Below are 22,298 nucleotides of genomic sequence, written 5' to 3'. Positions count from 1 at the left end.
GTACACTCACTCATGTCAAGCACTGTTCTTGGCATATGACGTGTTAACTTTACCTGTCAAGTCATTCCTGAGAGGCAGCCACTGTCCCCCACATTCTCGAAGTGAGCAGACAAGGAAGTAAGGGGGTTGAGTCTCACCAAAGCCACACAACTGTAGAGGGGGATGGGACTTGATCTACCAGATGTTTTACAGGCTGTCCTACTTGGGACATACTTTCTGCTTTTCTCCAATATTCACACCCTTCTTGTCCCACAAATAGTAAGTTTTAGCTGGGTACAAGGCTGCCTGGCTGAAGAACACATTGCCAACTATAAAGGGTGACCAGTGGGATTTATATGGAAGTGACACAATCTACTTCCCAGACTGTCCCCCAAGAAGCTGCAGGGACAGGCCCAATAAGCTGGGTGACGGTGAACACTGGAACAGCCCCCCTTAACCCAGGGGTGGAGGCTTCCACTTGAGAATGACAGTTATGTCACCAGACCCAAATCTCCCCCCGCTGGACTGTTAAATGTACAAGAAACTCATAGGGAAAGGGGGTTCAACTTGTTCCCTCAGAGTCCCATGAACTTAAGGTGTAGTTACCTGAGACACCAAACCAAGGGCACCACTTCACCACATGGCAGAGCTGAAATTTGAAAGTGGGCCCGTGTGTTTGTGCTGGCATGGGAAGCAACAAGCACCATCCCTCATAGCCAGACGTGGCAGAGCCAGCATAGACTTGAGGTCAAGGGGAAGAGGATCTGGGCAAGCTCATGACGCCCCACTGGATTTCGTGTGGCACAGAAAAGCTAACTTGCGCTGTGTGGATCGATGGGTGCTGAACCAAGGCAAGGCCAAGATGTGCATTAATAAAATGGAACGGGTAGTATTTTCCCCAACTCAACAGCGACGTTTTAAATGAACGTCAAAACTCCAGACACGCGAGCCCAGCTCCGAGGGCGCATCCTTGAGCAGCACCGAGGGGCGAGCCCAAGTCCCCTGCCCTGACTTACAGGACAACGACACGCGCTCGCAGGGTGGGCCCCACTCCCTAACCTGCACGCTCCCCCAGCCTGCCTTCCCACCCGAGACACCGGAGGGAGCGCGGACCCAGAGCGGAGGGGACGGGTCGAGGAGGAGCCCCCAGGCCTGGGCCCACAGCGAACCCGCGTGGGTAGAGCGACTGAGACACCGACTCTGCCCAGCTCTACAAATGAAGCACTTTATTTACACAGCATCCCTCGAGGCCCTGCCCCCGAGAGAGACTGGCTGTAGGGCAGCCGTGGAGGCTGGTCCCGAGGCAGAGAGCCAGGGGGGCCGGGCAACTGCAAGTCCTGAGTGGGCCGGGCCGGGCCGGGGGTGAAGGCACGAGGCCCTGGGCGCCCGATCCCAGGGCAGAGGTCGGCCCGCCCGGAGAAGGCAGCACAGGTCAGCTCCCGGGGGTCAGACCGGGGTCCGCACCGCCGCAGCTCTGCTCATAGGATGGCGGGGCCTCTGCAAGGAAGAACGAGGTCTGCACGCGGCCCGAAACGCCTCCTCCCCGCCAGGCCCTGGCCCCCCACTCACCATAGGGGTAGCCCCACGAGCTGTACTCTGGGGGGAGGATCAAGGTACTGGTGGTGGGCACCGGCCCTCCGGACCCTTCTGCAAAGTAGGGGACAGTGGCACCTGTGGAGATGCACAAGGGTGGAGGCAGGGGGTGCGGGGCAGGACTGCCATCCGGAGGACGGGGCTCCGGGACCCCCGGCGCACAGCCCAAGGCGCCACGCGGTGGCTGCTGCTGAGAGTGGCTCTTGGTGGAGAGGAAGATGGGGTCCGGGAAATGGGGGCCGCCGGCCTCCGCCTCTTCCTGCGGCGGCGCGGAGGGCACCACTGGGGGTGAGGCTCCGGCAGGCAGCCCTGGGCCTGGCCAAGGGCTCAGCGGGGCGTGGTTCACAGCGATGTCGCCGATGAAGACCGGCAGGGTCACGGTGGCTTCTGGCGCCTTCAGAGAAACCTGGGAGGGCGGTGTGGGTGAGGCTCCAGGCTGCCCGCCCGCCCCACCTGCCACGCCCCTCCCCCAGCACCTGCAGGTAGTAGTCCACGTGGATGAGGCTGCAGCCGGGCAGGGCCGACTGGGGCAGGGCGGGCACCAGGATCTGCTCCTGCCATTGCGCCTGTCTCCAGGCCTTGACTGAAGAGCCCTCCACCTCCGCGATGGTCCGCACATCGTAGATCCAGCGCTTGGCCTTATAGGACACTTTCTGGGGAAGGGCCAGACTGTGAGCCTGTGCAGGCTAGCCATCCTCAGCCCCTCAGCCCATGGGGCTGGGCCCCGGCAGCCACCGGGAGCTGACCTGCAGCAGACTGGCCACCACAGGGCCGGCGTCCTTGCCCGACTGGTTCTTGATGTCAGCCTGCAGCCGCAGCACCTGCCCCACAACGTAGCCTCGGAGATCCGTGCTAGCGGTTAGGACCACACTGCCCGTCTTCACCAGCTTGTAGGAGAACTTCTTGGTGGTGGAGGCCACATTGGGTTGCTTGGGGAAGGCAGTGAGGAGGTTTGATGGGTGAGGACAGGCCAGATCCCTGAACCTCTGGGCAAGCCCACTGAGCCCAGCCATCCCTGGCCCTGGACACAGCACGGTCAGCTCAGGACAAAGATCTCTGGTCTTCTGGACCCTTGGCTGGGGACAGGGCATCAGGTGAAGGTGGGGGCCACCCAGGAGGCCACTGTCTCATCCTCACCTCGATGTCTGGGATGCTGTTCAGGTTAAGAGGGTTCAAGATATAGAACACACAGCTGCACTGGTGATCCTTGGAAAAACGTGGCGTGTCGATGTTGGCCCGCACCTGGTGCACGATCTTCCCAAAAGGGCCCTCAAAGGATGTGGGCGCTGTGGCTGGATAGAGAGGGGGGCTGGCACTCACTGACCCCTGGCCCCCCAAACCACTCCCCACCTGCTGGCAGCGCCAGGCCTGGCAGGCTGGGCTCTCACCAGGAAGCAGGAACTGGAAAGGGAAGCTGTGCTCTCCCGCAGGCAGGCTCCCTGGAGAGAGAGGCAGGTGTCAGGGGCAGGGGCTCCCAGGAGCTCCTAAGTGACACCACAGGGCCAGGTCAGAAGCACTGCAGCAGACCAGCTCTCGCTGTGCCTGGCTGCTGGTCTCCAGCCGATTCCAGCCATTCTCCAGCACCACAACAGGACAGGGCCGTGGCATGGGCAATGGGGACCAGATCTTGGCTTGAACAGAGGGGCAGGGCTGTTCCAGAGGCCTGAGCCCACCCAAATCCAGGAGAGACTGGTCCCCTTCAGTCACCCAGTTCCTATAAGGTGATGCCCAATGCCTACCAGGGAGAGATACCCATCGGGCTGCACAGCCAGGACAGAGATCCCAGAGGCAGATGGAGAGGTGGGGTGCCAGACAGGCTCCACTCTCAAGCAGTGGCTCCCCCAGGGGGGTCACTATGGGATGAGGCAAGGAACGGGTGCCCAGACTCACCCTTGTCGGCCAGCGACAGTGTGCTACTGAAGTAGCCCTCCTCCGCCACCCATGCTCCGTCATTGGCCTTGTTAGAGACCCTGCAGGAACCTGTGCAGATCACTCGGATGGCTGCAGGGGACAAGCAATGGTGTAAGCCAGATGCGGACCTGGGATTTAGCACAGGGATTCAAGCAGGGCTGGCAGAACCCAGAGCCTGGCAGCCCCACCCAGCTGGGCCCTGGGAGGTCAGCAAGGAGCCTGCTGCCCACTACCCATCTTGAGGCACTCCCAAGGGGCCAGGGTGGTGAAGCATGGAGTTACATCTGTCCTGCAATCCAGAACAGGAGGGCCTCAGTGGTTACCCAGATAACCCCTGGGCAACCCGCAAATTGGTTCCCAGCCAGCCCAGGGCCAGTCAGACCTGTGAAAACTCAGGTCCCTACTGGGGATGTTTGGGCATCTGTGATGAACAGCTGACCGCTGACCCCACCTTCGTGCTGCCTCACAGGCAAGTCAGTTAAACTGGGAGGCACCCCTTCACACTCCAGGAAGCTGTGAGGCCTCACACTGCAGGAATGTGGTCAGACCCGCCTGAGTAGATTGGGCACCCTAGAGCCTGGCACACCAGAGGTGGGGACACCCTTGACCTCATGGGACAGTACTGCCCGGGAGGTCTGATTTTCTGCATCGAGCGACAGGTTGGTCCTCTCCCCAGCTTCCCAGGCAAGGTGCACAGACAAGAAGCTGTTTACAGCAGAGGTTACTGCCATTCTGTGGCCAGGAGCTCAGATTCCTCAGTCCAAGAGACGTGTGCCCAGAGCCCACTACAGCCAGAAGGCCGCTAGGCGACCAGGCCCAGCCAAAGCCGGTCACCGAGGAGGACACAACGGCCAGAGACCCAAGCAGGGAGGGCTGTGGGGGTCCCAGCCCTCCCCTCCCTCGGGGCTGAGTCAATACCAGAGACATCAGCCTTCCCCTTTCCAGCCCCTCTTCTTCCCCAACTCCGTGGTCAGGGGAGAGGAAGGAGGCTCCAAGTCTGACACCTTCCTGACAGAGCCACCCAACAAGAAGAACCTCCTGTCCCAATGCCCAGGGTCAGGGGCCAGCCACATCGGCTGTGCCCCTGGTCTCTCCAGGCTGGCCCCACCTTGCTGACACCGGTCTCCTGTTGGCTGCTCAAACACACTGGGCTTCCTCCTCCTCCCCCCCGCAAACCCTGGCTCCACTCTGCCCCACGGGCACTGCCAGCTGCCATCCCTTGGCCTCTGTGCCAGCCCAGCTCCACCATCCAGACCACAACCCTGATTTCTAATCCACGCTCTGTCAGCCATCCCCTCCTAGGGCCAGACCTGGAATTGTTCCCACCCCAGAGGTCTGGGACACCTGCAGTGCTCCTGCAGACCAACACAGCCCAAGAGAAACACAGAAGGGAAGGGAACAGGCAGAGGAGACGTAGCGTGACTAGAAACTAAGGAGAAGACATCTGGGTGGGTCCCAAATGCCACCCTGCGCTAACACTCCCGTGGACAGGGTGCATCCTCCCTGGACTCTGGCTGCCCTTGGAATGCTGGGACCAAAAGAGTATGCTGGAAGGGGTGCAGCTGGTCCCCAGACTCTCCCAGGGCCAAGTGAGCACTGTCAGATGACCCAAGTGGATGGCACGCAGAGCTGAAGCATCCCCCTGCCTCCCTCTGTCTGAATTCCTAACCCACAGCACCATGAGTTACAATAAAACGGTTGTTTTAAGCCACTTAGTTTAGGAGTGATTTGTTACTTCAGAGTGACTTCTCCATAGTAGCAGATAACAGAACAGATGCCCAAACTCTAGAAATCAGGGAAATTCAGATGACTTACTATTTTAACCCATCAGCTTGGCAAATATTAAATATTTGACACGTTTGAGAGGAGCTGGAAGAACACACTGCCTTATATCAATCAAGGTAGGCTAACATGGGGCACCTGGGGAAGAACCAGGCAGGTCTGTGCAGTTTTACACACGCAGCAGTTCTTAGAATCTCACCGAGTCTACCCAGGGGCCTGGAGTGACTCCCCTTATTCACAGCAAACAATCCAGGCAAGCACACCGGTCCAACCGGATGGCTAAAACAGTCATGCACCCGGCCTGGGCCCAGCCCCCGGAATCCAGGTGAACAAGCCACAGGGCACCTGACCCCAGAAAAACAAACAGTATCAAACCAACCCTTGGATTGTTTCAGAGGGGCCCAAGTTCTGTGACCTTCCCGATGCCATGCAAAAAGCCTTTCTTTGCACACGTGCTGAGGCCCCTTTGGGGCCCAGGCCTGAATGAGCAGCCTCCAATCCCTGTCTTAGTCAAACCACCCTGTCTCTGTCCACTCTCTCCTCTGCAGAACAGTGGAGGCGCAGGGGATGGACACACGGCAGGCCCGACACTCCTAGCCCATGCTGCTGGAGGTGACCATGGCCACAGGACAGGGGCAGGTGTGTCCTGGCATGGTGCAGCCTTCACACCACGGCACCGGGTAAAGGCTACAGAACTGTACACCATGCCAGTGCATCCACCCCTTGAGGTATGGGGCTGCTCTGGTTCTCTAAGAAAACTCATCACACGGGGGGTACTCCAGAGTGACTTCTAGAACGTTCATCTCAAGCCAGCACTCCTGTCCAGCAGCCCTTCTCCCTCACCCCACCAGCAGTGTGACCATGAACCTCTGCTCACTCCCTGTTCTCCCACCAGCTCCCACAAACCTGGGGCAGCCAAGCCATCGGCAAATCATTTTGCTACAGCTCTGGCCTGTGGGCCGCCTCTCTGCCCTGTTCCCAGGTCTGTAACATGAGCATACTAACAGTGCCCACCTCCCAGGGCTTCTGAGGATTCACGGAGCTGGGAAGTGGGAAGAACAGCCTCTGGTGCATGATGAGAATTCAGTGGGCTGGAGGAGCCAGGGGCTGGCTGCTCTTGTCCGGGCATCGCACACCTTGAGAACAGAATGCGGGGTAGCCTCTGACCCCCAGTGTCAGGTGAGCTGGACCTGAGCTCCTTCCCTAGCCTTCCTCCACATCAGCCCCCAAGGCAGCTAGCATGCCCATGGCTGAGTGCAGACGGTCACCGTCACTCTTCAGACAAGTACGGGTGGGCAAGACTAGGAGCCCCCCAGGCAGGCCTGCTGTCCTCCCTCCCTCTCTGTCCTCCTGGGGGTGCAGGGCTTCCCTGCTGCATCACTGCCAGATAGAAGGAGCTCAATGGTATCTTCCTTTCCCACACCCAGGCAGGGCTGGAGGAAGCCCGGAGCGGCCCCAACACCCACATCCCGTCCACCTGACGGGGGGCAGCCCTCTCTGGCCTGAAGTCAGTAAAGTCAGTGGTGTGCCCGCGCCTAGCCCCACCGTCTCCTTCCCCACTCAGGAGCTCAGCCAGCACTTCTGCAGTCAGGACAATCAGCAGCGGGGCTGGGGAGCTCCCTCCGCCCACGGCCCAGCTGTCCATTCACTTACATCCCACCCCCACAAAGGGGGGGGGCAGGGATGGGGGGAGTGGAGATGGGGAGCGATATGCACAGCCCAGGCCAGTCACGTACAGCCCAAGCCATCCCTCCGTGGTGGTCAGCATCAGCCTGCTCGCCCTGGGCCCCAGCTATAGGATGGCGACAGGGTGGGTGAACCAGGTGGCAAGCTCTGCGTGGGGTCTGTCATGTCTGCTGCCCCTCCTTCCTGTGGCCCTGCCCTCTCTTTTCCTCCAGGGGCCTTCCCACCCCATCTCGCCCCTCACCTCTTGCTTGTGCTCAGGGAAGAGCTGCAGTTCCTGCTGTTCACCTGCCACGACCAGACCAGGCCCAACCCGAACCCTACGCCCCAGCTGGGAGGCAGGAAAGGAAGTAACAGGGTCATCAGGAGGAGTGTCCACAGGGCTGACGCCTGATGAGAGACACCTGCACGCGGCTTCTGCCTAGACCCTGAAGCCTCAAAAGGGGACCTGAGAAGGGAAGCCTTACCCAGTGCCCTGTCCACGCCTCAGATGTCAGAGGACAGCACCTGCCAAGAGCCCTCGCAAAGACCGCACCAGCAACCTGATCCCCAGTCCCCAAGTCCCAGATGCCTGCACCAGCAACGAGACCGGCCAGAAGGGCTCAGATTCAGCTCCCCAGATGCCCGCTGGGCCCAAGCCAGGGACACGCAGGGAAGAGTAAGACCCTCCCAGCCCGCAAGGACAAGCCTTAGGCTGGGTGTAAGCGGGTGCCGGGTGGCCCCTGTAGGGATCCGCACACCCGGGGAGCCGTCTGTGAAAAGCGAGGGCCTGCGCCTGGCGTGTGGGAAGAGAAAGCCCCTCGTGGGCGGGGTTCCAGGTGGGCGCCCCGCAAGTGTGGGTGCAGCGGGCCCAGGATACCCGACAGGGAAGGTCGGAGGCATGCACGTGTCCAGGTCAGACTGGCCTTCGGCAAGGCAGACAGCCCTAAGCCCCCGCCCCGACTCGGGCCGCCCTCAGGAGGACAGGAAGGGCAGATGCGGAAGGACTGGGCCACCCGGACCTCTCAGCTCCGCCCTGCCCGCTGCCGGCCTCCCACCCGCGGGTCTGCGCTGCCCGGCAGGCCGCACCCAGCCCTCCCCGCGGCCGCCGGGCTATAGCTGAGCCGGATGCGCGCCCCGGACGGCGGGAGGGCGCACAGGGGGCGGCCGGCGCGCCCTCGGCTCGGCGGGTCGCAGGCCCAGCGCCACCCGCAGCCGCTTCCGGGGCCCCGGACCCTCCGCAGGTGCGAGCGCGGCCACCTGAGCCCCGCCCGGCCCGCCCGCCCTGGGGGTACCCTGCGCCCACCTCGGAAGGGCAGCGGCGCCCCCAGGCGCACGCGCACGGCCCCCGCCAGCGGTTCCCCCGGGCTGTAGACGACGCGGCCGTGGCCCAGGCGGACCTCGAAGAGCTGCACCCGCCCCATGCCGCGGCCCTAGCGGGGGCGGCCGCGAGCTGCCGCCCCTGCCCGGCGCCGCGCTCAGCGCTCCGCCCTCCGTCCCCGCCCCCTGGGCCCGGGCCCGCCCCCTCCGGTCCCGCAGGCTGAAGGTCGCGCGTAGCTCGCTGGAACCCGGCCAGCGGCGCGCGGGGTGCCCCGGGAGCGTGGCGGGCTCACCGGGACAGGGGACGGGCCTGACCGGTGCCCCCTCCTCGTCCCCGCCTGCGTCGCGGCGGGCTCGCCCGGGGTCTCCCCCGCCCCGCGTCCCTCGACCAGGACGACACCAGCGCTCCAGTGGGGCGATTTGGGGCGAAGGCCTACATGTCAGAGGCCGACTCCGCAGACCTGGGCGGGCAGGGGTAGCGTCTCGGACTGCTGTGAAGGGCACCTTGTGGAGCGACACTGTGGAGGGTGGGCTCGAACGCGCCTGGAGAGTCAGGGGGAGATCAGGCCGACCAGCCAAATGCCGGAGGCCTAAGGAGGGCTTCGAGGCGACTCAGAGTTTTGTCCAGAGCAGCTGGTCGGACAGACTGGCATTTTCGAGGAGACTGGCCCAGGGGTGTGGGGAAGTCATGACAAGCAGTCAGACGCCCACCAGGCACCCAAGTGCACTGGGCATCTGGGTGCAGCAGGAGTTTGAGATTCGTTCCACCCGTTTGTAGCTGGTAGCTCAGGTCAGGGCGCTCATGACATCAGAGTTTGCCAGTGAAAGCCGCAGAAGCCTAATCTAGCCCTCCAGGAAAAAGAGAGGGCACTAGGGTGGGCAGCAGCCAGGCCCCTCCACTGCTGCCCCCACCTTCCTCAGGACTCTCGTACTCCAGAGGGGCGTGTCTGATTAGCCACACTTTTTGACACTTTCCTGTCTATACTATGCAAGTGGAGTAATCCTTAACAAGAAGCAGGCTGCCCTGGGGAAGCTGGGGATTGTGAGCAGCCCCCAAATTCCAAATGTCTACAACAGAAGTCGAGAAGGAAGCGTTCCAAGGAGGGAGAGAAGCTGTCAGCTGCTGTGAGATGGAGTGGATATGGGCAGAAAATGGGTGGCCTTTATGCCAGGCTACCCTTTATCTCCCTCAGCTGGACCCCTTATGGCTCTGCATACCTTTTATTCTGACACCATTACCCACTCATCCCCTTTTTGGGAAATTCTGCTGCTGGGCCCTCACATCCGCCATCAGCACATACACCCTGACTTCTCTTTTCTCTAAATATTCCTTCCTTCTTGCTCTGTGGAACCCAGGCTTCCCCCAGCCTCTCAAGCATAGATACTCATTCCCATGTGCCCCAGGGCCTGGACACAGAGTGCAGACTCTCCTGACTATGACCACTTCCAGACCATTTTCCCTCACCCTTTAACTCTCATTTTCTCAGAATTAAAATCCTCCGCCCTCCACTCTTGCAGTCATCTTCAAAGCCCAGCCCAGGCCCCCCCATTTCTTGGCAATTTCAGCTCCTGAGTCACTGTCCTCTCCAACACCACTCTTGCAGGAATTCCTAGTGATGTTAGAATCCACAGAGGGGACCCTCTCCATCTCCTCTCCTGGCCTCTATCTTAAAATGTACCTGGGATTCGTTTCAGTCAAGTATGGCAAAGTGACAGTCAGAGAGTCACTGCCTTGCACGAAGGGCTTTGCACTCAAAATTCCCAAGAGGAGGGGCACATACGAAGCACCATGGCCAGACAGGAGACAAAGGAGAGCGTGTCCCAGGGCCTTTATCACACTTTGCCTGGGAAGGAATGGGCTGTGCAGCACAGGCAAGTTAGAGCAAGCTTAGGCAGTTTGAATGATTTCAGTGGGCTCTGGGTTATAGGGGTGGCCTCTAGCTGTCCAGTTCCTGGCCCTGCTATGACTTAGGATGGGAATATTAGCTAAGTGTGTGAGTTGGATAAAGGAGATGGTTGGTGATGTGGGCTCTGGACTGGCTGGTTTTCATAGGAAAGCTGTGCTCTCAGGCAAGTTGTTTGCTAGCTAAAGGAATTAGCCAGCCATGGAGGTGCAGTCTGTCCCCAGCCAGCCAGGGCCCCAAGATTTCAAAACATTGTAAGATACAGAAAAAAAAACGAAACAACGTATTCACTATAACTCTCATTCCCATGACTCCTCTCCTCCTCTGAGGACCTTCTCCAGCTGTCTTCAACAGCTCCCTCCTAGGGCTTGGTTAGTTTGTCTGCAAGGATATCTGCCCCAAACTCCTCCCCTCCCTTTACTTCCACCCTCTTCCCTCACCAGAAGGTGGGCTCCATCCCCTGCCATTGAGTCTGGGCTGCCCCCATGACTTACTTTACTTGGCAGAACTTTGACCAAAGAGATCCCACACCAGTTCAGGCTCTAGGGGGGCTTCTGTTTTATTATCTTGGCGCCCTGAGCTTCCACATAAACACATCTGGTTATCCTGCTGGAGAGCCCACGAGACAGACTGAGTGCCTGGACGTGTGAATGAACACACCCTGATGGTCATGGCAGCATGAGGGACCCTGGCTGCGTTGCTGTCTGCTATCATGTAATAAACCAACCCAATATTTATTGCTTATTCTGGAAACTAAGCTGCACCCAGTCAGGAGGCCCTCCCACTCTGCACGGTGTCTGCTGAGGATAGAATGCTTACACTTCTGCCGCTTTCACTTGGAGGCTGGCCAGGCATCTCTTCATGAGGCCGCTTTGCATGGCTGGTTTGGCACAGCATGATGGTCTCCAAATAATGACACTGATCACCTGGTGGCAGGCCCCCAAGGAGGAAGGTAAAGCTGCCAGTCCAAAAGTCCTGAAACTTTCTACCACATTAAATGCATCAAGACAGTCAGAGAACTAGCGTGGGTGGAGCATCACATGCTTACAGGGAGGGAGGAATTGATGACAAAATTTCAGACAACTGACCACACCAGTCAACAGCAGAAGACACAACCAGCTAAAACCACTCTAGAGTTCAGATTCACGAAAAAATTAAGTTGCTTTAAGCCACTGAGTTTCAGGGTGGTTTATTATACAGCAATAGATAATTGGAACAATTGCTACTTCGAAGTGAGATACTGCCATAACCAAATTTTAAAATGTGGCACTGACTCCAGAAGCAGGCAGCAGGAGGACATGGGTGGTGCAGTGGTGTGACTATTGCCTGTGGTAACTTGGAAGACAGAAAATGGGTCTAATAATCTGATTTCTTGACAGAAAACTTGTAAGGGCCAATTGGCTTCTTTCAGTTGTTTATGCTAAACTGGAATAAAGGGAAGATAAATGAACTAAAGAAGAAACTTTAGTTCCATGTTCCAGCAGAAGTTTTCAAGCCAGATTTTGCTGTTAGAAAATTAAACCTATTTCTCATTCCCAGCCTTTCCAAGCAGCAAAAGGTTCTCAAAGTAAGAAATGGCATCATGGTGAAGATTAAATCCAGGATACTGCCAACAAAATATGACCTTGGGATTAAAATAAATTTAATAGTGTGTTTGTATGATCTCTGGTTAGGACATCTGAAAGATTCTGTGGAGTGAGGGGGGGGCAGTCCTTGTAGACTCAGTCAGCATGTAAAAGGGTTTCTTGACCCATTGATCTGACTTTTAGCCACCAGGACAGAGAGGAAGGAAGAGGCTTCCCAGCATTTACAGTGTAGCTTTTGTCTAATTAAATTAGGTAAAATTTGGTAGAAAATCCGCAGTTTTTTTAAAGGTTTGTATCTGCTTGAACTAAAATATACAGAGTTTGAAATAAAAGAGGACTCTGAGCCCTCAACTTTCCACAGGCAAGAAGCAGGCTGAGGAAGGTACTCAGCTGCAGACATGGGACATCTCCTATGGAATAGGGAGGATGGAGATTGCAGAGGCTGGGAGCCCAGAGGGGGAAGCCAGGAACTGCTGGAAATAGGAGATGAGGGAAACATCTGCAGGGAGCAGATATGCCCCCATCAGGGAACACTGTGAACAGGAGGTGTCTGTCTGGCCTTCAAAACTCTATGAGCCAGTGTCTTTAGGGTGCACCCCTCCTCTTTGAATGCGGTGTCTATCCATTTATCCTGTGCTTCACTGTAGAATGTTGGGCACTGAGTGGGGGCAGAAACATGTCTCTGGAGCAGAAGGGCCCACAAATTGGGTGCCTCATCCACATCTGGCCCTGTTGCATATCACAAGAGACTGGACCCTAGCCAAATGCCTAAACGAGATGGTAATTCTGGGGGTCTTGGGAGGCTGAGTGCAATCTTCGTGTGGGAGAAGCAAGATTCATTCATTAGGGGCTAGAGGGCAAACAGGGGTAGGCTATTCCACTGGCAAACTCCCAGTGACCCACACTTCCCTTTTAATCCACACACTTTGCTTGTCAAGGTAACAAGTGCCCTTGTGTTTTTCAACCTATAGATTAATTCCCAGTCCTCTCTGTATGAGACCTATCTGCAGAGTTTGACGTAGCTGGTCCCCCACTCACATGGCAACGTAACTGTTGCATACACTGTCTTCACTTGGCTTCCAGACCACCCCCGTCTCTTTCTCTTACCTGGCATCTTCATTCCCTTTATTGTATCCTCCTCTTTCCAACCTCTCCTCTCCTTAATACGGGAATACCTAGGGCTTGCCTCTGCCCTCTCTTTTCCTCTATCAGCATTTTCTCCCATAGTGATGTCATCCAGTTGCATGGCTTTAAATGCAACAAATATGCTAATGAACACCCAATGTATACCCCCAGGCTGACGTTGCCCCTGAACTGTATACTCCTGTGTTCAACTGCCTTGAAACCTTAACATGTGGCCTGAGAGAGAAACACATACTTATTTTGCTAAGCCCCTGAGAATCTGGGGTTGCCACTGTAGGATAACTAGGGCTACCCTGATTGCCACAGAACACTGCCCCCACACATCCCAACGCCTCTCTTGGCTGGGTGCTCAGATTCACTTGCTAGCAGCCTTCCTCCATTCTTTTCCCCACACACTTAAGTCCCCGTCAGCCAGTGTGTCTCACTGGAAAGCTGCTCCTCTATTCAAATCCTCCAGTGGCCTCACTTCTTCCTGGGTGTAAAAGCCCCTCCTTTCTGGCCTTATCTCCTGTTGTTTCTGTTCACTGCAGTCTGGTCACAAGGGCCACCTCGACTTTCGAATGTGCCAGATATGTGCCCAGTTCAGGGCCATTGCAGTGGCCCTTCCCTCTGCTGGGAAAGCTCTTTCCCTATGTGACCACACGGCTCACTCCCCTCCTACCAACGCTTGTTCAAAATGACTTGTTGATGAGGCTACTCTGCCCACCACCTTCATTAGAAACCCCCAAAACCTAAGGCTGATGTACTTGTCTCCCCACAGCATCTGTCATTTTCTAACATGGCATATAACTCATGGACCTTGCTGCCCGCCTCACTGGAATACAAGCGTCATGCACTTGTGTAGAGTAATTTCAGCGGATGGTGTGGGTTAAGGGCGGCTGGAGTTTTGCCAGGAGACACGCGTGGTAGGCAGGAGGCCCCCCCTAAGGCCCTGGAGTTCCTCGTTAGGGAGGCCCTGGACCAGCCTATTCAGGGAGGAGATAGTCCGTGGCCAGGGAAGGCGGCTGTCAGCGCCCGGCCAGCCGGCAGCTCGGTGGGTTGGAGGCGGCCGTCTTCCCACGCCGTATAGGCACTGGCCCGCCCTTGCTCCACAGTGACCTGAAGCTTCCTGCCCGCTGCTCTGAGGACGGGGGAGCGTTCACGGGAGCCGTGGCGAGTCCCGCAGAGACCCCAGCTGCAGGGCCCCTCCGGCGGCCCGAGCGCATAGCCAAGCCGGCTCCTAGAGGGGCGGCACGGGACCAGGTTCCGGCCACAGGGTCGAAGCTGGAGGTCGGGGGCCGGGACCAGGGTGCTGGGGGCCCGGACCGAGAACACGAGCCCCACAGCCAACACAAAGCTTCCCGCGAAACTGACGTTGCGCTGGGCGGCCGGGCAGGCACCGCCCCCAGCTTCTCCCTCCCCAGCGCTCGTCCTGCTCCGCAGCGCGCCGGCGCACTCACTCTCTTCCCATTGGCCGCGGCGCGGCGGCGCGCGCCGGCCGGCGAAGTGCGCGCCCCGCGGTTGGCCCGGCGGCAGCGGGCGGGGGTGTGTCCGCACCGGGCCCCGCCCCCAGGCCCGCTTGCCCTGGTGCGCGCGGTAGTGGCGGTGGCGGCGGCAGCGGCGGCGCGTGGTAGGACCGGCGGGTGCGAGGCGGAGGCGGCCCCAGCCCGGCCCAGCCTCGTCCCGCCCGGCCCGACCCCAGCCCGCCCGGCCGGCGCGCCGCGGCCCACTCCGTCCCGGCCCAGCGCCTCCCGAGGGAGCGGCACCGCCGGCCGAGCGCAGGCCCGGCCATGACCGATTTCAAATTGGGCATCGTGCGGCTCGGCCGGGTGGCAGGGAAGGTGAGCGGCGCAGGGCGGCGGGTGCGGGCCGGGTAGTGCGGAGCCGAAGCCAGGATAGCCAGGGATGCGGGGCCGGAGACGCGAGATCGGGGGGCGGGGACCGAGGGCCGGGGCCCGGGATCCGGGGCGCGTGGCAGCCCTCCTGCGGCGCGGCCTTGGGCGGACCGTGCGCCGCGCGCCGTGACCGGGAGGAGGGGGCCGGCGGGCTGCGCCTGGGCGGCGGGGGGCGCTCGTGCCTGCCGGTCCGCAGCGGGGCTTCGCGCAGGCTTGGCGCTGCAGCGGTGGCCACGTCTGGCCGACCTCAGTGGGCCCCAGAGCAGGGCGTCCCTCTGCTTCTCTCCCTTACCTGGCCCCGCCCTCCGCGTGTTCGAGGCTGGGCTTCCTGGCACCTGTGGGCATTGAGGCTTGGCTGTTTCCAGGAGCCGGCCCGCCGTGCAGCTGCACCAGCCGCGGACCTTACCCTGGATGGGAACCCTGTTCCTATCACCAGCGGCGGAAGCTTCTGGTGGGAGAGGAGCAGAGGCAGTCAGATGAAGGTAAAACCGATTCAGATCCTAGACAAAAGCTTTCCAGGCAAGAGTGAGACTGGTCCTTTTGGGGGACCATTTCCTGTCTCCTGCAAGAAGGCTGCGGCTTCCTAACTAGGGAAGGGCGGGCTCCCCATCAGCTCTGAGAACCTTTCTAACTCAGGGACTGGTGGCATTAATGTCATCCCCTAAAATTTTATTTGGAGCATTTCAAACAGACAAAAAGCTAAAAAGGACAACTCAGTGAACACCGGTGTATGACCACCCAGTTTAGTGTTAGCAGAACCCTTCTGAATTTTCCACTCAGTCTTGGTCCATTTTCTCTAATCCCGAGAAGCCGCATCTTTGGACTAGGTGTATGGGCACGTTAGAACACGGCTCAGAGGTTGGCCGGGCTACGGGCACTTCCTGTGGTTAGTCTCATGCCAGGGAAGTGGAGCCTGGAACCTGCTGCTCTGGTACAGTCTCGAGTGGGAAATGGCCAGCTTTCAGCACGTCTGCCTGCTTTTTGGAATGGAATGGACCGTGCCCCTCATCTGGTTTGCCCCCTTTAGTCTGAAGGGGCTGTTTCCGCCTGCTGCCAGCACCTTACCCTGGTCCCAAGGGTAACGTCGTGACACATGGTTAATTTGCAGACCAAGTACACGCTGATAGACGAGCAGGACATCCCGCTGGTGGAGGGCTACTCCTTCGAGGTAAGGACGGCCACCCCTCTGCTGGCCGGCTTTTGGTCAGTGCCTGGGGAGGGTCACGATGGACGGATGGGTTTTCTTCCCTGTGACGTGAGGGCGACCTGGCTGCCACTGCCTTGTCGGTCACCCACTCCCTGGTTGCTGGCTCTTCTGAGCAGCAGACCGAATTGTGCCTTGTTTGTGTCCTACAAGCCCTGGCTCCCTAGGAGACTGCCCACTGCTACCTCACCTCGCCTTTCCCCTGGCCTCGGCCCCGTCACACCCCGTGCTCCAGCCCCCCATCTCACCTCCGCGAGTCCCCCAGGTCTGTGTGCCACCATCCTGCCACCTCCTTTGGAAACCACCACACCTTTATCTCAGCCCTTGCTTTTATAGAAGCTGCCTGTTCAGGGTTAATCTTTCTCACTGGATTGTGGGCTTTTTTTAAGGGCAGGAAAACTTATTTCTTTGTGTCCATGGTGTTCTGCAAAGAGTGCTTCAGGAGTATGTCTTGCTCAGATGTAAGAGCATGCTCGCCCGGACATGGTTGGCTCTCTGCGCTTCGGGTCTGGTGGAGCCCTCCCTGCAGACCCGACTCCCAGCAGAAGGCCAGGCATTGGTTCCTCTGGCTTGGTGGTTCCACTGGTCTTTTCTAAGAGGGATTTGAGGTATTGCTGGGAGTTGGAGGCCTTTTAACAGACCTGCTCCTTCTTCCTTCTCAGGCCCGGATGGAAGTAGATGCAGATGGAAACGGTGCTAAGATATTTGCATATGCCTTTGACAAAAACCGTGGTCGGGGCTCAGGGAGGCTCCTTCACGAGCTGCTGTGGTGGGTATTTTCAAGCTACTTGCTTCCCCTCGGCTCCTGCGTGAGCCCTGATGTGCTGCCCTTGCTGCTTTCTTGAGTCTCCTAGTTGCTCTTGTGTCATTGCCACTGCTTGGAAGAGTGGCTGATGGGCATTAGGTGGCACTAAGGGGGCAGCCGAAAAGTCTCCAGACACCAAGTGCACTTTCTGCTCAGGTGCTTCCTCTGGGGGAGGGTGGGTCTGGCCCCCTCACCAGGCTCTTGCTGAGCCTGTTGGTGGCATGTGGGGAAGGCACTGCGTCTTCTTGGTGCACACAGTGGGGCTCTGAAATGCTCGGTACCACTCCAGTGGGTGATCCCCACGCTGCGTGTTCGACGGCTTGGGGTTCCATCCGTGGCTCCCTGCACCCCATTCCTGAATCAGGAGGTGAGCCGTCAACATGGGTTGTTCTGGTTGGACCACAGACTGACATACCTGGATTCTGCCTGGCAGCCTTGTTTCTGATGTGTCCCTGCCAGTGTGACAAGGGGCCAGTCCAGGTCATGTGGCTGCGATGTCCGGGAAGGTCAGAGAAGGCCATCTAGGAAGTTGTCTGTTTCCTAGGGAGCGGCACAGGGGGGGCGTCGCACCCGGGTTTCAGGTCGTGCATCTCAACACTGTGACAGTGGACAACCGCCTGGACAACCTGCAGCTGGTGCCATGGGGCTGGCGGCCCAAAGCCGAAGAGACCTCCAGCAAGCAGAGGTGGGTCTCCTTGGGGCAGTGATGCTGGCAGAAGCATATCTGAGGAAGACCACCTCCAAGCTCTCATTCCCAACAGGGGCCCACGCCTCTGCTCTGTGCTGAGGCCTCTGTGGGTTTGAAGACCTTAGTTACTTTCCTTCAAAGTGTGGGCCTCCTCGCCTTTATGAGAGCTAGGTAAGATTTTGATGATTATCATTTTGGGTTGATTGGCTCTAGTGGGGAGGAGGTTGTCTGGGTCAGATGCCTGCTAATGGGCAAAACTGTTGCCGTGAGCCCAAGAAGCATCTGGTGCCTGAGTCATAGGGATGCCCTTGTGCACACGGGTCCTTTTGTCATGCTCTTTGCTAAACAGTTTGCCTGAGCAGTGGTTTAAAGGAAGTAGGACAATGTGGTTTGGAGGCTTGGCTGCTTGGCCTTCACCTCTCCACCTGAAAACAGCCTCTACTGTGAACAATACCAGCATCCTGCTTGGGTGGGTAGGGTGCTCCCAGGGCAGGTCCTGAGCTTCACAGATTCCTTGGGAAGAGCTGGGGGCCATCAGGGTGGGAGTTGGGGCTGGAATGAACCCATGTCCTCGGCTGCACGTCCTTTACTGGCTCCCAGGGTTTCTGAGCATGTCCTCGGGCCATCAGTGGCGTGGCCTCCCCATTACTCCCACAGACATCAGTGAGGTTGAGGGGCTGGGGCTTCTTAATCTCTTAGTGGTGGGTGGAGACCGGTGGGACCTTCCCAGTCACCACTGTCACTGTCAGGTGGCTGAAGCCCCACACCTTGGAGAGGGGAAGTGGGCAGGGACCGCTCTGCCAGCCACTGTTGGCAGGGAGGAGACAGTCCCCGGGCTGTGAGGATCGTGCCCAAACTGGCACGGCTGCAGCCCGGGGGTGTCCTGTATAGCACACACCCATCACTTAGGCAGGACAGCAAGGGCTGGGGCTTCCTGCTCTAAAGGTTCGGTCTTTGACCCTCAAATTTCCTCACATTGGTCTTGGGGGCAGCTGACCCTTTTATAATAGTTGAATAGGTTTGTTGCTTTCCTGGGGATTATGTTATTCTGGATTTTTGGTTACAAGTGGCAGAAACTGGGACCAATTTGGTTGTAGCAAAAATAGGGCACTCATTGGCTCCCTGGCTGAGATGTAAAAAGTCACAAAGCTGTTGCCTCCAATCTGTTGCTCTGGACTGGCCCAGAGCTGCAGGCTTGCTCCCCACAGGTGGGTGTCCTGGTGGCACCAAAGCAGCCCTGGGACCAGCTCTGGCCACCCCACAGCTGGGGCGGGAGGCAAAGGTTGTTTTGGCAACGGAAGGCTAAGTGCAGCTCAGCACTTGGCCCCTGGGCTGCCCAGCAGGTGCGGTGTAGGCACTGGGGGCTGCCTTCCTGGCAGCATATGCTCTCCTGCTGCCCATCCCTCACCCAGCAGCAGAGCTGTGCCCCCAAGATATCTGGGCTGTGAATTGTCATTTCAGGCACACCTCCATGTGATTGAAGGTCCAGCCGTCCTGTGGCCGCATGTTAGTTCTGCTCATCGCAACACCCTTTGTGGTCACGCTATTAAATAGCTGCTGTTCGTAACGCCAGTTTGGGAAAGGGTCAGTCTCACCCCAGCTGCCTGTCGGTGGTCTCTGCTGGCATGGCCTTTCTGCCCCCCTTCTCTCCTCCCGGGAGGCCCAGGAGCAGCCCCTGAGTCTACGCTAGTCAGCCTCCGTCCTGTGTGTCGTCCCAGGGGCCAGTCAGGTAGGGCTGTCCTTGGCCTGCTCCCAGGGTGTAGACCCTGGGCAGTGTTTGCTGCGCTGGTCATGGCTCGGAGCCAGCCCGAGTGTGGCCCCAGCTCCAGCTGGCCAGGCGCTCCATCTCCTGCCGTTTCTCAGCTGCTGGCCTCCGCAGCCCGCTCTTGTGGGAACCGTCCCCTCTGAGGGAGCAAGTCGAACTCTGGCTTGTTCCAGGCCCGCAGCTCCCGCCCTGCTTTCCTGGCGTTGCTCCTGTGGGGTGTGAGGGCCTCACAGGTGTGTTCTTCCTCTCTGCCTTCCAGCGCCGGCTGGGACTAAACCCTGCCTCTGCCCCTCTCTCTCGGGGCTTCACCAGAGGGCTCCGAGGGCAGACAGCATCTCCCATATCCTGACTTCCATTCTTTTCTTAAAATAATTTTTCTTAATGCAGTAAAATGCATATCCTATAATGTTACCATTTCAGTCATTTTTAAACGTGCAGTTCAGGGGTATCAGGCAGGTGCAGCCGTCCCTTCTGTCCATCCGTAGAACTTCCCTTCCCAAGCTGAGAGTCTGTCCCCAACTGAACACTCCTCCCTGCCCCTCCCCAGCGCCTGCCCCCCACCTCCATCTCTGTGGATCTGACCTTCCAGGGGCCTCCTGGGAGTGGAGTCCCACAGGGTCTGTCCTTCCATGTCAGGCTCATCTCACGGAGCGCAGTGTCCCCAGGTCCCTGCGTGCTGTGGCGCACGTCAGGATTCCCTCCTTTTGAGGGCTCAGTGACACGGTGTGCACGGACCACATTTTGCTCATCCATCATCCGTGGACACTGAGGTTACTCCCACATTTTAGCTACTGTGAATAATGTTGCTATGAACACCATGTGTACAAACACTTCCTTGAGACCTTGCTTTCGATTCTTTGGTCATACACCTGGCAGCAGAATTGCTGGGTCATAAGGTAAATCTGGTTTTAACTTTTTGAGGAGCCCCACACTTTTCCACAACAGCTGCACCAAATTCCCTTCTGACCGGGTGTGCACGAGGGCTCCATTTTCTTCACATCTCACCAGTACTCGCTGTTTTGTATTTTGAGAGCCACTCTTTCACTGGGTGAGGTGGTGTCTCACTGCAGTTTTGGTTTGCATCTCCATGGTCATTAGTGATGTGGAGCATCTTTTGATGTGCTTTTTGGCCATTTGTATGTCTTCTATAGAGAAATATGCATCTCAGGTTCTTTGCCCATTTTTAGCTGTTTATTTTGTTGAATTTTAGGAGTTCTTTATATATTCTGGATGTTAATTCTTTATCACATATATGATGTGCAAATATTTTATCTCATTCTGAGAGTTGCCTATTTGCTCTGTGGATAGTCGTTCATCGCGCAACGTTTTAAAATTTTCAGTAAGTCCAATTTGTCTATTTTTAATTCCACCAGTGCCTTTGGTGTTATATCTGTGGTGTGCCTGTCAGTCCCAGGTGTTGGGGACATTCGTGAACAAGGCAGGCATGGCCTTGTTCTTTATCTTTTAGTGGAAAGAAGGTGCCCTGAGTACTTGATGGCGAGTAGAGATGTGCCCACACAGTGAGGGTGGCCGAGTAAAGTCAGGCCGCGCAGGGCGAGTTTGGGGGTGGGTGCCCCGAGCTGTCTGACCTGGAGTCATGTCATTGCCATCCTCCATTCCTTCACCCACCTGGCCCAAGTGTCCTGATGCTTCGGCTTCTCTTTCAGGGAGCAAAGCTTATACTGGCTCGCAATTCAGCAACTTCCCACGGACCCCATAGAAGAGCAGTTCCCTGTCCTGAACGTGACCCGGTACTATAATGCCAACGGGGACGTGGTGGAGGAGGAGGAGAATTCCTGCACCTACTATGAGTGCCACTATCCCCCCTGCACCATGATCGAGAAGCAGGTACCTGCGCCATAGTGTGAGCTGGCTCTGGGCCGCACACCTGCCGGCCCAGCCCCGGTGGGGGTCTCATGCCCGCAGACCCCTCGGTGCCCCTCCGAGAGCCCCTGGCTCTTGCAGCTTCTCCATGCAGTGGCTGTCCATCACCTGACCAGGGCCCACACCCTTGGTGTCTCTCTCAGTGGACGGGGCTGCCGGGTCCTTCCCGATTCTGAGATGTGGTTCTGCCCCACGTCTGATTCCGGGGCGTGACCTTGAAGCATGGTGGTTGTGTGTGTCCTTTCAGCTCCGGGAGTTCAACATCTGTGGGCGCTGCCAGGTGGCTCGGTACTGCGGCTCCCAGTGCCAGCAGAAGGACTGGCCTGCCCACAAGAAGCACTGTCGGGAGAGGAGGCGAACCTTCCAGCACGAGCTTGAGCCAGAGCGGTGACCTGGCGGCAGTGGGCGGCAGCGCGGCCCCTGTGCTCCCGGCTCGCTCCCAGGTCCTCCCTGGGCACAACGGACAGACTGGTGGTTGGACCTGGGGGTGCTGAGGAAGCCAGCGACACGGCACCGCCACCAGAAGTGCGCTCCCGGGGTCTTATCTCCAACGGGCAGTGGGAGCCTCCTGCCAGGACGCTTACTATTTATATGTTCATATGTTTGTAAACTCATGTACAGTTTTTTTTTTTGGTGGGGGGTAGGGGGAGGCCAGTGGGATGGTTAGAAATTACAAACAGAATAATTTGCTCTGATCCTGAAATGGTGGACGGTCAGGCCACATGTCTGTCACGCAGCAGGAGCTTCTACCGGGACCTACAGTCCCGAGGAGTGGCCGCATGGGAGTCCTGTCTGGACGGCAAAGTAAAGGGGTGGAATCGCCTAGCATCTTGTCCTTCTCTGCTCTCCTCTCCACCTGTTATGCTGTTGGGGCTTATATCTGAGCAGACTGTGGTTGTCTGAGGGCGTGGGTAGGAAGGTTTGCCCTGTTCCTCAGCTTCTGGAAAGAGCATGTGGCGGGGAGTGTGCGTGAGATCCAGGCCTGCACTAGTTTTATGGCCGGAGATGCTGGGGGTGATTTGCCGGCCATTGTTCCGTGGCACAGAGGTTCTTGGCTCCGCCCTCGTAAACTCCCACCTTGATTCTTGTGTTGAGTGTCTGGGAGCTCAGCAGTGGGGGCTTCTGCCCAGCAGGACTTTAGAGGCCCTGTCTGTGAATTGAAGCAGCCAGGGGGAGTGAGGGCTGCTTCTTTGTCCAC

The 22,298-nt window shown here is 58.1% G+C and overlaps 2 protein-coding genes across 10 annotated transcripts; one reads left to right on the top strand and one right to left on the bottom strand.

Moving 5' to 3' along the window:
• Nucleotides 1–1,188: 1,188 nt before the first annotated feature.
• ARRDC1 (arrestin domain containing 1) lies at nucleotides 1,189–8,408 on the bottom strand. Of its 7 annotated transcripts, XM_036900849.2 has the most exons (8): nucleotides 8,234–8,406; nucleotides 3,463–3,573; nucleotides 2,961–3,011; nucleotides 2,710–2,864; nucleotides 2,319–2,501; nucleotides 2,049–2,225; nucleotides 1,549–1,978; nucleotides 1,189–1,476 (listed from the first exon to the last, which is right to left on the bottom strand). In XM_036900849.2, exons 1-8 carry the CDS (start codon nucleotides 8,349–8,351, stop codon nucleotides 1,412–1,414), a joined length of 1,290 nt encoding a protein of 429 aa, XP_036756744.2. In that variant the 5' UTR covers nucleotides 8,352–8,406; the 3' UTR covers nucleotides 1,189–1,411. The 7 variants fall into 7 exon arrangements, with proteins under 7 accessions (XP_036756744.2, XP_057355294.1, XP_057355296.1 ...); XM_057499311.1 differs by having other exon boundaries at nucleotides 1,549–2,225; nucleotides 8,234–8,408; XM_057499313.1 differs by having other exon boundaries at nucleotides 1,549–2,225; nucleotides 2,710–2,778; nucleotides 8,234–8,374.
• Nucleotides 8,409–14,437: 6,029 nt separating this feature from the next.
• On the top strand, nucleotides 14,438–21,925 carry ZMYND19 (zinc finger MYND-type containing 19). 3 transcript variants are annotated; one of them, XM_036900875.2, is made up of 7 exons: nucleotides 14,441–14,700; nucleotides 15,120–15,236; nucleotides 15,863–15,922; nucleotides 16,621–16,727; nucleotides 17,308–17,448; nucleotides 20,884–21,064; nucleotides 21,348–21,925. In XM_036900875.2, exons 1-7 carry the CDS (start codon nucleotides 14,650–14,652, stop codon nucleotides 21,489–21,491), a joined length of 801 nt encoding a protein of 266 aa, XP_036756770.2. In that variant the 5' UTR covers nucleotides 14,441–14,649; the 3' UTR covers nucleotides 21,492–21,925. The 3 variants fall into 3 exon arrangements, with proteins under 3 accessions (XP_057355301.1, XP_036756770.2, XP_036756773.1); XM_057499318.1 differs by lacking the exon at nucleotides 17,308–17,448 and having other exon boundaries at nucleotides 14,438–14,700; XM_036900878.2 differs by lacking the exon at nucleotides 15,120–15,236 and having other exon boundaries at nucleotides 14,442–14,700.
• The last annotated feature ends 373 nt before the right edge of the window (nucleotides 21,926–22,298 follow it).

The sequence above is a fragment of the Manis pentadactyla genome, chromosome 3, assembly GCF_030020395.1.
Source record: "Manis pentadactyla isolate mManPen7 chromosome 3, mManPen7.hap1, whole genome shotgun sequence".
Classification (NCBI taxonomy): Eukaryota; Metazoa; Chordata; class Mammalia; order Pholidota; family Manidae; genus Manis; species Manis pentadactyla.
The sequence above is the reverse complement of the archived record's forward strand: the minus strand, read 5'-3'. Positions and strand labels throughout refer to the sequence as shown.

What these genes read in the sequence shown, in the direction of transcription:
- ARRDC1 (XM_057499311.1), bottom strand. Translation starts at nt 8,351, where the DNA reads ATGGGGCGGGTGCAGCTCTTCGAGGTCCGCCTGGGCCACGGCCGCGTC. An exon ending in GGCGCCGCTGCCCTTCCGAG is followed by an intron (nt 3,574 to 8,233) that starts GTGGGCGCAGGG and finishes TGTCCCCTGCAG; the next exon opens with CCATCCGAGTGATCTGCACA. An exon ending in ACAGCATCCCAGACATCGAG is followed by an intron (nt 2,502 to 2,709) that starts GTGAGGATGAGA and finishes GCCTTCCCCAAG; the next exon opens with CAACCCAATGTGGCCTCCAC.
- ZMYND19 (XM_036900875.2), top strand. Translation starts at nt 14,650, where the DNA reads ATGACCGATTTCAAATTGGGCATCGTGCGGCTCGGCCGGGTGGCAGGG. An exon ending in GCAGAGGCAGTCAGATGAAG is followed by an intron (nt 15,237 to 15,862) that starts GTAAAACCGATT and finishes GTTAATTTGCAG; the next exon opens with ACCAAGTACACGCTGATAGA. An exon ending in GCACCATGATCGAGAAGCAG is followed by an intron (nt 21,065 to 21,347) that starts GTACCTGCGCCA and finishes GTGTCCTTTCAG; the next exon opens with CTCCGGGAGTTCAACATCTG.